This window comes from Schistocerca gregaria, chromosome 2, assembly GCF_023897955.1.
Source record: "Schistocerca gregaria isolate iqSchGreg1 chromosome 2, iqSchGreg1.2, whole genome shotgun sequence".
Classification (NCBI taxonomy): domain Eukaryota; kingdom Metazoa; phylum Arthropoda; class Insecta; order Orthoptera; family Acrididae; genus Schistocerca; species Schistocerca gregaria.
Window position 1 is genome coordinate 544,882,740 of NC_064921.1, and position 13,271 is coordinate 544,896,010.

At 40.5% G+C, this 13,271-nt stretch overlaps 1 protein-coding gene across 2 annotated transcripts in view; it reads right to left on the reverse strand.

Moving 5' to 3' along the window:
• The window catches only part of LOC126331618 (klaroid protein-like), a 234,395-nt gene that overhangs the window by 147,697 nt on the left and 73,427 nt on the right, over window positions 1-13,271 (reverse strand). The window contains exon 6 of one of the 2 annotated variants that reach the window (XM_049996507.1): window positions 7,687-7,729. In XM_049996507.1, the coding sequence (XP_049852464.1) occupies window positions 7,687-7,729 (43 nt within the window). The remainder of the gene's footprint in view (window positions 1-7,686; window positions 7,730-13,271) is intronic. The other variant, XM_049996508.1, reaches the window with a different exon arrangement.

Below are 13,271 nucleotides of genomic sequence, written 5' to 3' on the forward strand. Positions count from 1 at the left end.
GCTAGGCTACCACAAATTTTGTGCACAGTGGGTGCCCAAAATGCTTACAGAACACCATAAAGAATAGCAAAAGGGGGCAACGTTGACATTTCTGGAGGCCTTCCGCAAACATGGTGATTCATTACTGGAGCGAATTGTAAACGGTGATGAGACTTGGGTGAAACATGTCAATTGTGAGACAACAAAATCCATGGAGTGAGGGCACACAAGGTGTCCCCCCCCCCCCCCCCCCCCCCCCCGGCCCAAAAAAAAAAAAAAAAAAGTCAGCAAGGAAGCTCATGGCAACAGTGTTTTGGGATAGGCAAGGTGTGCTTCTTATTGATTTTCTCGAACGTGGAGCAACCATAAATTCTGCTCGGTACTGTCTAACTTGGCACAGCCTTAGGAGAGCAGTTCGAAACAAACCCCGAGGAAAGCTGACGTCCAAAATTTAGTTTTTTCATGACAATGCCTGACCTCACATGGCAAACTGCACTAAAGAACTTCTTAATTCATTCAAATGGGGAATTTTTCCTCATCCGCCCCACTGCCTCGATCTTGCACCAAGCGACTTCCACTTGTTTCCCAAGTGAACCGTGTCATTTGCCACGGTGCCTGTTTCTTCCAAGGTTTACTCCTGTTTGGAGTTTCCATGCTTTCCTAGAGGGTGTTGCGGAGCCTCTGCGAGCGTGCTGCTAGGGTGCCTGCTGGGAGGAGGCACTGAGTGCCATGTGAAGGGCGGATGAGGCAGTTGAGACGAGTGTTTGGCCCTGGACAACCATTCTGCAGCGGGACACTCGGTCCCTCTATGCTAAGTCTGGATGGGCCAGAAAACTCGGGGCGTGAGGACACAAGAGGCCGTAAATCTGTGGTCAACATTTGATTTCCATTCATGGGCTGGGGAAGCTATGAAGTCTGTCTGCTGCTGCCAATAACCTCCAGAAGGTGGTGTCATCACTGAAAGTAAGATTTTTTTTTCATCTAGTTAGTGCAACAGTCGTCGTCGAAAAAAAGGAAAATTTTTTGGCTGTGGACCTTCTGCAAGCTGTTGTTTTCCCATGGTCGGTGTAGGTCACTGTTTGGATAAGCAAGTTGTAAAATGTTAAATAACCTTGTACCGTCTGGTGGAGAGATAGAACCAATTAATTTTATGGATGTCTGAAATGCGAGAGTATGTTAATGTTCGCCAATATCTGTTGTTTTGGTCTGTAGGCATATTTAACTTTAGTCATTATTATTGTGTATATATTCTTGTGTTAAGGAGTTTAGTTCCCGTGGCATTTAAGTGCTCTATTTAATTATATCTAAGGTAGTGCTAGAGTTTCTATTTGGTAATCCGCCTAGCCATAACTGATGTTGGTTGCTCAGTCTGTCTGAAATGTTGGGCCTATTGGGTAGAGACCGTTGTTGACTTGCTCTCCTCAGCTCCAAAGTCCTGTATTGATACTACGGAGGTAGTTCTACCTAAATCTCATTTGTAGAAGTTATCAGCTCTTGTGAGCACTAATAAAGCTACCTTTGCCTCTGTAATTTTCGTCCACTGGCCAGCAAGCTTTGGTTAATGATTAAAAATCGCCAACTGGTCTTCGTCCAACATAATGGCTCGTGTTACACGAGTTCCCTTTCAAGTTCGGGTAAATGTTTCCTCTTCCTGGTGGAGCCATCTTCTTTCCTGAGCCACGCTGGGGTAAGAGTTGCCCAAGTGTCTATTGCCGCTCAATGTTCGAAGAGAATGAAATAAGAGGTTAATTATGTACTTCACCGTTGTGCCCAAGAAAGGCAAGTTATAGTAGTTCTGGATTATTGTACACTATTAAGATAGTTCTAGGTTTGAAGCAATTGCTGTTTGGTAAAATTTAGCCTTCTGTGTAGGTAATCCGGCGTATTCCAAGATCCAACATTTTTAGAGAACTGAAAGATTTGGTTTTCATACATATGCTGAGACATGACTTAATTATTTGCTATTGATGTTAATTGCTTTAAATGAATCTTCTTTAATTTATGGTTATAATTCTTAATGAGTGATCGTCCTTAATGGTGTAACATTTAATGTACATCTGATTGTTCCCTGTGTCACCTACTGACTTCATTCAGAGACTGAAAAGGTGATCCTTGCTCAAGTTTATGGGACTTTATTAACTGTTGATCTTTATTGTTTATGATCTTAAAAATATGTTTGTTAAAAAGAAATAATTTTATATTCCTATTGTTTATTAAGTAATTCTTAAGTTTTATAGCAAATATTACGAGTGCAAATATTCTCTCATTGTTACACTTGCTTTTTCTGTGATTTACACTGAAGGGTGTGACAATAAATGCAAAATCTAAAGTGAAGCATTGGGACGAATTAATCCTTTCCCTTATCATTACCGTTAAAGATAACTGATTGTTTGTCACTTGTTATTGAAATTGGTTGGGAGAATAGTTTATTGATTGACCCTGAAGAAAGAGTGCATCACCAAGATAAAGAACTGACATGCAACGCAGCGCTTTGACGACGACGTGGAACTCCAGGAGGACGTAACTCACTGGCTGAAGACTCATGCGGAACAATTTGACGACGAAGATCTTTCAGAGCTTGTCCACCAGTATGATAAGTGCCTCAATGTGTTTGGTGACTATGTGGAAGAGTAGTATGTCAGTCGCTCTTTCAGATGTATATAATAAAATGTATTTCTTGTACTTAGTTTTTTTAATGCCAAAACGTTCCCTACTTTCTGAATAGCCCTCGTACATATTCTTAGGTCTGTAGACACTATCTAAAATAACGTATGTGTCTTCCCTACCATAAAATACTCATATGAATGTTACTATCATTAATAAATGTTGGATCGGTAACGAATCAAATGCTTTTTGCAAGTGATGAAATACTACATCCATCTGGTTACCTTGAACCTTGCCATTCAGAACGTCATGTGAGAAAAGCATTAGTTGGATTTTGCAAGGCGTTTGCCCCCTGCCCCCCACTCCCTCTCCCCCTCTACACCACCCCTCCAGAGAACTTGTTAGTTGGTATGGGGCAATCATTGTGTTCAAGATTGCAATTATATCAAATTATGAACTGCTGGGCTAGTGGTCCCGCATTCTTCTTCCTGTGAACAGATGGCAGTACTTTTGTCACTCTGGTGTAGCAGTTTGCTTCCTGTTTCACATACGCTACTCCATGTTCTGTGCTTCCTAATAACACACAGCATCTCACACTCATCCACCATCGCTTGCGAAGTCACAGCACCAAGTGTAAGTGTCCTGGTATTCTTGGCATATTTCTTTATCCAGGCAATCATCTGTAGTACTGTCTGGTGTTACTTTGGCATTGAGTTACGTTTTACAGCATCTAGTCCGACTGGTAGTTTTTTAAACTTTTTTTATTAAATCTTCTTTTTGTTTTTCATGTGTATTGCTGCATGTAGAAGTTATCTCCTACCTCTTTCTATTTTCAGTACGAGAACTGTAGATGAGCGTGTAAGAGCCCAAAACCGGTCATGTCCTAAATAAAATAATCTTACAGCTGTAGCAGTAGAATGTTACAGTCGACACAATCAGTGGACTAACAACATGACAGAAAAAGCTAAAGGATAAAATTTTCTTGTTTAATTCCACTGCAATAGAGTCTGTGAGATTATATTTGTTTTCTGTCTACAGAACTATTTACAAAAGCCAACCTGACCTGTTGTTAAAACGTTATTCTCAGAAAGGAATAGTTTTAATATGCCATTAACAATGAAGTCATAAGAGATAAAGAACAATTCGAACTGGGCCACGCCATTTCAAAGTAACTGCCTCAGCATTTCCTTATGCAGTTTAAGGAAATCAGAGAAAATCTAAATCTGGATGAATTGCAATACAAATACAATATTTCACCACTGTGCCACTTCATTCAGTAAATGGTTACAGAAAGATGGTTCCATGTTCTACTGTAAATTACTCTAAAATAGTTTGGAGATCATGGGATTAAGAAAGATGGGCCTATAATTAGAAGTCATGTGCATATCTCTACTTTTATAAATGGGCATCACTATCATATACATAAACACTGTGAGCTGGCATATGCTGTAATTTGATTTGCCTTAAGTTTCCCTTTCAGTTGGAATGAGCTGTTAATGGGTTGGTCATAATACTTGCATCTGAACTGCTAAGAGTTAACAATACACGTTTTCTACTTAAAATAAATTGCAGTATTTTTGGTATTTTATTTTTGCCAGTATGATAGAAATTTTATAGATCTGTAAACTGTGCACCTCGCTTTGAGTCAGCCTCTTATTTCTTCAACATACTTTGCATACATACATCGATCAATCACAACGTTATGACTACCAAGCTGTTATTGATATAAACCAATCCAGGCAATAGCAGTGTCACCTGGTGATGAACAACTGCCAGTCAGACACATTCATGGTGTGTGTAGTATCAGTGAACCTGCTGTCTGCATGTAGAATGGGGCAGGTGTGTGATCAATCCGACTTTGACTGAGAGCAAATTGTAATGGCCCGGAGGCTCATCCCATGAGCAATTCAGAAATTGCACGACTTGTCGGGTATTTGAGGATTGTTGTGGTGAGTGTCCTCAACACATGGCGAAATCAAGGTGAAAGTACATCCAGGCATCATGGGGTTGGGTGGCACTCCTCATTACAGGTGTCAGACACCATAGGCTGGGCAGACTGGTAAAACAGGGCAGGTGGTGAACTTTGGCACTACTAACATCAGACTTTAATGCTGGGCAGAGTACAAGGGTGTCTGAACACACAGTGCACTGAACACTGCTAACAATGGGCCTCCACAGCTGATGACCCAAGCATGTTCTAACACTTTGGACGCCTTAAAGTGGTTAAGCATGTGCGCAAACTTCCACTTCTTTTACGATACAACTTACTTGAGATGGTCAGCCAACTTTCCTTGCTGGTTAGCTTGCTGCTGCAAACCCCTTTTCTCTTCTCCAAAGTATATCTGCTAGCAACAGGAATTTCTCGAGACTCCTTCTACTTATAAAAATAAGCATACACACACAGTTTCTTTGCTTCACTTCATGATGTATATTTGAACATCAAACTTTTACAAAACTCATTCTTAACACAAAAGAACACTATCAAGAAAGTCTCTTCACATGTCCAAAGGTTAGGAACAGTGTTCATTTACACAAGAAAAGGTTGGCTTAAAGCCCAAGTCCATTGCCATTCTGAATCTGAACACACGTCTTATCCTCTCCATGTCCAAAACGAACATTAATTAAAAGTCTTTTTCCAACTCCATTGTTCTTTTGTCACTACCATCGTCAAAGTTACAGAACAGCATTGTATACATAAACATTCCTTGTTCCTTCACTACGGCTTCCATGGTGTGACTGGTAAACACTTGTCGGTGTCGTTCGACCGCCATGTCACAGTAGTATTCATCTATTACATAGGTTTATGTACATTTTTTTCTTTTCTTTTCTTCACCCATAAATCTTTGTACTCTATAGAGCAAGCTTCTAATGGTTGTCTTTCTGATTCCTTACTCTACTCTTCTTCTTCTTCTTTTTTTTTTTTTTGCACTTTTTTGCTTTTTGTTTTTAGAACATAAGCATTTATTTATGATTTCAGTCCGCTTTATTATTACTTAGGAATTGTGAGGACTCTTTCTTTAACTCCAATCGCAAACTTCAGGTGTTCATGACACATGAGTACTTTATTCTTTATTCTAACTCGTTGTACTATTTCTTTAGTACATAATAGTCTCATTATTTATAGACTGTAGTTTGGAGGAACTCTAGGTAAAATAAAAGTGTTCCTTTTGACACTCGTAAACTTACCTAAAACATGATAATGTTAGTGATACACAGAATTCAAACTTACCAGAATAATCCTATAAAACATGTGACATCTGTCACAATACTGTCCCCTCCTGCTAGGATCAGTATCTATACCTTACTTGTGGATTGACCATATGACTGCACTTCCTCTTTCCATTCTGGCAGGCACGCCCCTTCATTTAATATTCCTATTTTTTAGGCCACATGTAGTTCTATCTCCACGTACGTACAACTGCCCTTTATATGCAGTAAATGCCGAGTACGCCTCCCTTATCCGTTCTGAGTAGGCCTCATGGTTCATTACTCCCAGTATACATTCCTAAGTATACTTTAATTAAATGTTTTCTGGTAAAGCTACAAATCTATTTTACACTTCGCATTCACTTGTTAATTACTCACCAACTCCCTAGAGTCCTCCTCTACTCATCAACTACTATACCTGTAATAGGTACCATGTTTGAATTTACTATTCAGTAGATAATATGTTTACTTAAGGCTATACGAGTCCCTCTATCCTACCATTCTTTGGCTTATGTTCTCTTTCATTACTAATGTTACACACACACACACACACACACACACACACACACACACACACACACAGGGTGGTCCATTCTTTGGCTTATGTTCTCTTTCATTACTAATGTCACACACACACACACACACACACACACACACACACACACACACAGGGTGGTCCATTGATCGTTACCGGGCCAAATATCTTGCAAAATAAGAGTCAAACGAAAAAAACTACAAAGAACAAAACTTGTCTAGGTTGAAGGGGGAAACCAGATGGCGCTATGCTTGGCCCGCTAGATGGCGCTGTCATAGGTAAAACCGATATCAACTGCGTTTTTAAAAATAGGAACCCCCATTTTTTATTACATATTCATTCAGTACATAAAGCAATACGAATGTTTGAGTTAGACTACTTTTTTCGCTTTGTGATACATAGCACTGTAATAGTCAAAAACGTATAAGTACGTGATATCACATAACATTCCGCCAGTGCGGACGGGATGTGATTGAACATGGTTTCGAAGCCCATCACCCCCCCATCACCAGAATTTAGGGGAATTAGGTCACTTATGTGTGCAGATGTGATGCTAACCCCCTCCAGCCACCTACCAAGGTCAACTGCTTCCATGCCACGACATGTTGTTGCTGTCATCTGTGCTCTGGCTGATCAGTGTATGTGCATTCCATAATTTCTAGTACAGGCTCATGGAGTTTGTAGAGGGGACTTGTAAATAAAATTTTGATAAGGAACTCATGCCTAGAAATTTACTGTTTCGATTTAAAATAAATTTGATGACGGGATCACTTCCAACTCTATACTTCATGGTATACACACAAACTGAGAAGAGGGTGCCATCGTCAGTCTATATAGTATTTCTGAAGTCATTTACCATTTTCATCCAACTACGACAACAGTTGCAAGGAACTGGTACATTCACAACTGGTAGGGTTGGCTGTGGTGCTCCACAGACTGACTGCAAACTTGACTTAAGAGAATGTCGATCAACAATGCAGGAGAAGATAGATTGCCACTTACTGTAAAGATAACATGCTAAGTTGCACATAGGCACAATTACAAGACACTATGTAAGCTTTAGGCCACAGCCTTCATCGACAACATAATAACACACACCATTTATTCACGTACTTCAAAATTATATTACATTCGAATGGTACTTTTCCTGACAGGAGTCCCCAAACAAAATTTTATCTACTAAATCCCCTCTACTACCCATAAAAGCCTGTAATAGAAATTGAAAAACGACCTGCATATTTGTATATACTTGTTAGTTTAGGTTGTAGAAAAAGTGAGAGAGGAAGCTATTTGTTACAATTTCATCTGCAGCTTAAGTTAATTTTGGACATTATTCAACCACAAGCAAACATAATATTTACCTTTCTTCTTAGCCATTGCTGCAGTAACATCATCCTTTGGCTGCTGAAAAGAGGGAAACAAAGTTTTACAGAACCAATAATAGGGGATATTATTACGAGGTTGATTTGAAAAGTTCTCGGAATCACCACAAGAGGTCAGCACTAGCGCAACGAGTTTTTCACATGGTATTTATTGGACTGTTGCCTGTAAACACATGCCACATCAGTACTCTTGGAAGAGTGCTGTGGCTACTGCCGGTGACGTGGCTCTGTTGTTGTTCCTGTATAGTGATTTGCGAAGATGGAAAAAGTCGAGATTCGAACAGTGATAAGTACTTCGTAAAGAAAGGTATAAAAGAATAGGACATTCATGCCAATTTCCAGAATACACTGGGGGATTCTGCTCCTTCATATTCAACTGCTGCCAAGTGGACAAATGAATTTAAATTTGCTCGGGAGAACTTAGATGATGATGTGTGCAGCGGTCGACCAAGATGTGTCACTACTCCAGAAATCATTGCAAAAGTGCACAAAATGGTCATGGAGGATCATTGATTGAAAGTGCGTGAAATTTGCTCATGCTTGACAGATGGCACCTAAAAGAGTATATCACATTTTAATTGAAGAATTAGAAATGAAAAAATTACCTGGAAGATGGGTGCTGTGACTCCTGACATGTACCCACACACATGTGCCATTGCCACAGCAAAATTACAAGAACTAAGGTATGAATTGTTGCCACAGTCGCCTTATTCGCCTAACATGGCTCTGTCAGACTTCCCTCTCTTCCCAAAATGGAAAATTTTTCTTGGTGGACGAAGATTCACTTCAAACGAAGATTTGATAGCCTGAGTTGACAACTATTTTGCAGGCCTGGAGGAAATTCATTTCAGAGATGGGATCAAGGCACTGGAAAATTGTTGGACCAAGTGCATTAACCTACAGAATACAATGAAAAATAAAAAAAGTTTCAGTGATGCACGTACTTTTTTTCTATTTTGTTCCGAGAACTTTTGAAACCACCTTTGTAAAATTAACAGTTGATATAACTATGTACTCATTTTAACAATGATATGTGTAAACTAAAGTGGCAATTATTTCGATTTTCACCATAGCAGCATGTGTTTTATGTTAATATGAACATTTTAGCCCAGAATTTGCTACCTCACACTTCCCATTTCACAACATTTTCATGCTGATATTGACATGAGCAATACTAACGAATAGGTCTTCTATCTCTATCACCACAAGCAAATACAGTTTACTGAGGAAAGACACCATGCTAGATGGCAACAATTTTTTTAATGGGCAGTTTCTACTGAAGAGCTGACTTCACAGAATTGGCTTGTTTGTTGGAGCTTTCCTGTCAAATACATTGCTTCTAAATCTTTTGGGGGTACATCTGGGACATTATTACTTTTCCTTCCTTCATTTTGTCTACAAACCAAATAGTGAAGGTTCAGGAGATGATCGACTGACTTTTGAATGTATCATTGGAAATATTTATTCCACCTGATATCATATAATCTATGAAGTTACATACAACATGCAGTAAGTGTCATTCATAAACAAAATTACAACAGGGAAGATGAAAATCCATAATGATTATGTTTCAAGTAGTTGGGTCATTCAAATTGTGAGGTGGTAAAGGCTCATAAAGAAAATTCTTATGGGAGCTTTTAAGAGATATGTTTGGAATTGGCATAGTGGTTAAACTGCAACCCTCTTTCCGGTTGATTATGTCATCTGCTAGCCATATATCCACTGCCTTTTTTAAACCACTGTTCAAGTAGAGAAAACAGACTGGTATTATAAGCATTGTTTTTATACATTAAGTAAGTAACTCTCTCTCTCTCTCTCTCTCTCTCTCTCTCTCTCTCTCTCTCTCTCTCTCTCTCTCTCTCTCGCTGTGTGTGTATGTGTGTGTGTGTGTGTGTGTGTGTGTGTGTGTGTGTGTGTAGAACACTTTTAATGCTTCCTAGACGAATAAACTATGTGGTCAGTAGGATAAATACCAGCAGAAGAAATAATAATTTTTTGTTATAGAATGCAAGCTTTCATGGCGAGTGCTTGTGACATTGCTAATATTTGTACTATGGGCATTAGGCCATGGTCCAAGGCATAATTCCCAGCCTATCAATTCGATTCCATTGCTGCATGTACCATCAGAGGCTTTAATGACTCAGAAAGCAGCTCAGCACACTGAACTGACATCCAAACAACAGATGGTTCACGACATCATCAGACTACTGCCTAGGATCATGGAGTTAAGTTGATGTATGTTAAGGAGCTTGTTGAGAAGAGTTGGTGCCATTTGTTTTATTTAGCACTAAGGCCCACAACTTGTCTAACTTCAAACCTTCTTCCATTTGGTTGAAACTGTTTTTGTACTTTTTAGAATGGAAAATCCAGGGCAGAATATAACAGTATTAGGAAGGAATAGTTGCTACTCGCCATACAGCAGAGATGCGGAGTTGCAGATAGGCACAACAAAAAGAGTGTTGGAAAGCGAGCTTTCAGCAAACAAGACCTTTATCGAAAATAGACAATGTACACACACACACACACACACACACACACACACACACACACACACACACACACACAAACGCAACTCACACACATATGACATTAGTCTCTGGCTTCAGCTGCCAGAGACTTGTCGTGTGTGTGTGTGTGTGTGAGTGTGTGTGTGTGTGTGTGTGTGTGTACGTTTTTTGAAGGTCTTGTTGGTGGACACCTCATTTACCAACAGTCTTTTGGTTGTGCCCATCAGCGACTCAGCATCTCCACTATATGGTGAGTAGCAGCTATCCTTTCCTAATACTGTTTTTGTGATTTTGTATTTCTATGGCCTCTCTGCATGTCTTAGCAAAGTAATTATTAGCTCTTACTAAAACACCAAAGTCAGAGAAATGAATTTGGTGGTTTCCTGTCCCTTATGCACGATCTGCTACTGCTAATTTATTCATCTTGCCCAGAAGATAATTGCTCATCTTCCTTAAGGTGGGTGTTATTGTTTCTTTTTGCAGTTCCTATGTACATTTGTTGCATATGCAAGAGATTTTATACACTTCTGTTGTGGAATGTGGTGGGCATAGGTCCATTCCAGTGTTCTAATACTTGGGTACCCTTTTTGTTGGTTTAAACACTGTATCAGTGTCATGTTTTCTGAGTACTTTTCTGATGTGATCTGTGACAATTTTTACAAACGAAGGAAAACTTCCTCTTTAGTTAGTTCTATTTTCATTAGAAGCACTAGACCTTTTAGGATGAAACAGACATGTTTGCCAAAGGTGTAAGCTACGTGGTTGCAACTTCTAGCATACCATCAAAAGACATTATTGTTAATATCAAAGCAGTAATCCATTTTTTACCTAGAGTAGTTGCAGGAGAAATGTGCATACAAATCAGACAGGATACTGCTTAGGAACGAACCACCTAGTACTAACATCATGAAACGTGAGAGGAAAGCTCTCTGAGATTTAAATTCTGATAAAGACACTCTATTTCTTACAGCAGATAAGGGCAATGCTAGACTTGTAATGAGGAATGACGTCTACCATAGTAAAATTCAGGACTTATTAGAACAAATAAGATATAGAAAACTTAAGGGAGATCCCACAACTACTTTTCACAGAATAATGATTAAGCTAATAACGGCCTCTTTCATTTCTCCTATTGAAAAGAAGGTTGTCATCAAATCAGAAGTATTGCCTCTGGGGTTCTGTAGTTACTGGAGTTGATTGTCCAAACTTTGGGATCCTGTGGTTCTCCGTCACTCAAGCATTAAATTTACTTTCTTGTGCCTCTGTTCAAAATTATCTGAGTGCCATATCTGATGTATTTTAAAATTTCTTTTAATGACAACATGTTCAATTTACTTATCTTATCATCTGGGTCTGAAACTAATTGTGTCATATGTTCTAGGCCGGCATGTTTATTAGTGACCACTGAGATTGAAATCAAGTCTTATTTATATTGGAAGTTGTTGTTTCCCTGACTGGAGTAATGACTATAAAATTGCTTATGGCCGTGGTAAGAAAACACTAACAGCCCAGGGGATCTCCCTCTGGTGATATGTTGCTCCTTTCAAAAAAATTAATATTTATTGTTCTCAATACAATTACTATTGTAGTTGGTTGAGTGTTAACCCACAAGACTTGCCTGTTACATTTAGTCACTTAAGTTAATGTGTTTGAGCAGCCCTGTGATTTCTTGGTTATCACATTAACTTGTTGTTATATTTTGTTGTAAGATTAATCGATCAATCCCATTAGTAATATTTATTTTAATATTCTTGTTGTAATACATAAGGTTTGCTTGTGGCTTGGGGCAATGCTCACATTGAGTTTCTTGTCTTGGTTTGACATTTTCATATGTTCTATGATTGTTATGCATAAATTATATGTGTGGTTGTTTGCTCTCAGCTTTCTGAGCTGTTCACAGCATTTGTAGGCGCTGCACTAGGGTGTTATCTGTTACCAACCAGTTCATTGGGCATAGACTGTCCATGTTGATTGTGTATGCTCATGAAAGCGGCACGCCATAGCCTCTGAGATGTGGCCTTCTGGCTTTCTATGGAATCCGTTATAAGTTGAATTTCTATCTCATAATAATCAGGCATTAACTTAGCCTGGAGTGCCCATTATACACTCCTGGAGATGGAAAAAAGAACACATTGACACCGGTGTGTCAGACCCACCATACTTGCTCCGGACACTGCGAGAGGGCTGTACATGCAATGATCACACGCACGGCACAGCGGACACACCAGGAACCGCGGTGTTGGCCGTCGAATGGCGCTAGCTGCGGAGCATTTGTGCACCGCCGCCGTCAGTGTCAGCCAGTTTGCTGTGGCATACGGAGCTCCATCGCAGTCTTTAACACTGGTAGCATGCCGCGACAGCGTGGACGTGAACCGTATGTGCAGTTGACGGACTTCGAGTGAGGGCGTATAGTGGGCATGCGGGAGGCCGGGTGGACGTACCGTCGAATTGCTCAACACGTGGCGCGTGAGGTCTCCACAGTACATCGATGTTGTCGCCAGTGGTCGGCGGAAGGTGCACGTGCCCGTCGACCTGGGACCGGACCGCAGCGACGCACGGATGCACGCCAAGACCGTAGGATCCTACGCAGTGCCGTAGGGGACCGCACCGCCACTTCCCAGCAAATTAGGGACACTGTTGCTACTGGGGTATCGGCGAGGACCATTCGCAACCGTCTCCATGAAGCTGGGCTACTGTCCCGCACACCGTTAGGCCGTCTTCCGCTCACGCCCCAACATCGTGCAGCCCGCCTCCAGTGGTGTCGCGACAGGCGTGAATGGAGGGACGAATGGAAAAGTATCGTCTTCAGCGATGAGAGTCGCTTCTGCCTTGGTGCCAAATATGGTCGTATGCGTGTTTGGCGCCGTGCAGGTGAGCGCCACAATCAGGACTGCATACGACCGAGGCACACAGGGCCAACACCCGGCATCATGGTGTGGGGATCGACCTCCTACACTGGCCGTACACCTCTGGTGATCGTCGAGGGGACACTGAATAGTGCACGGTACATCCAAACCATCATCGAACCCATCGTTCTACCATTCCTAGACCGGCAAG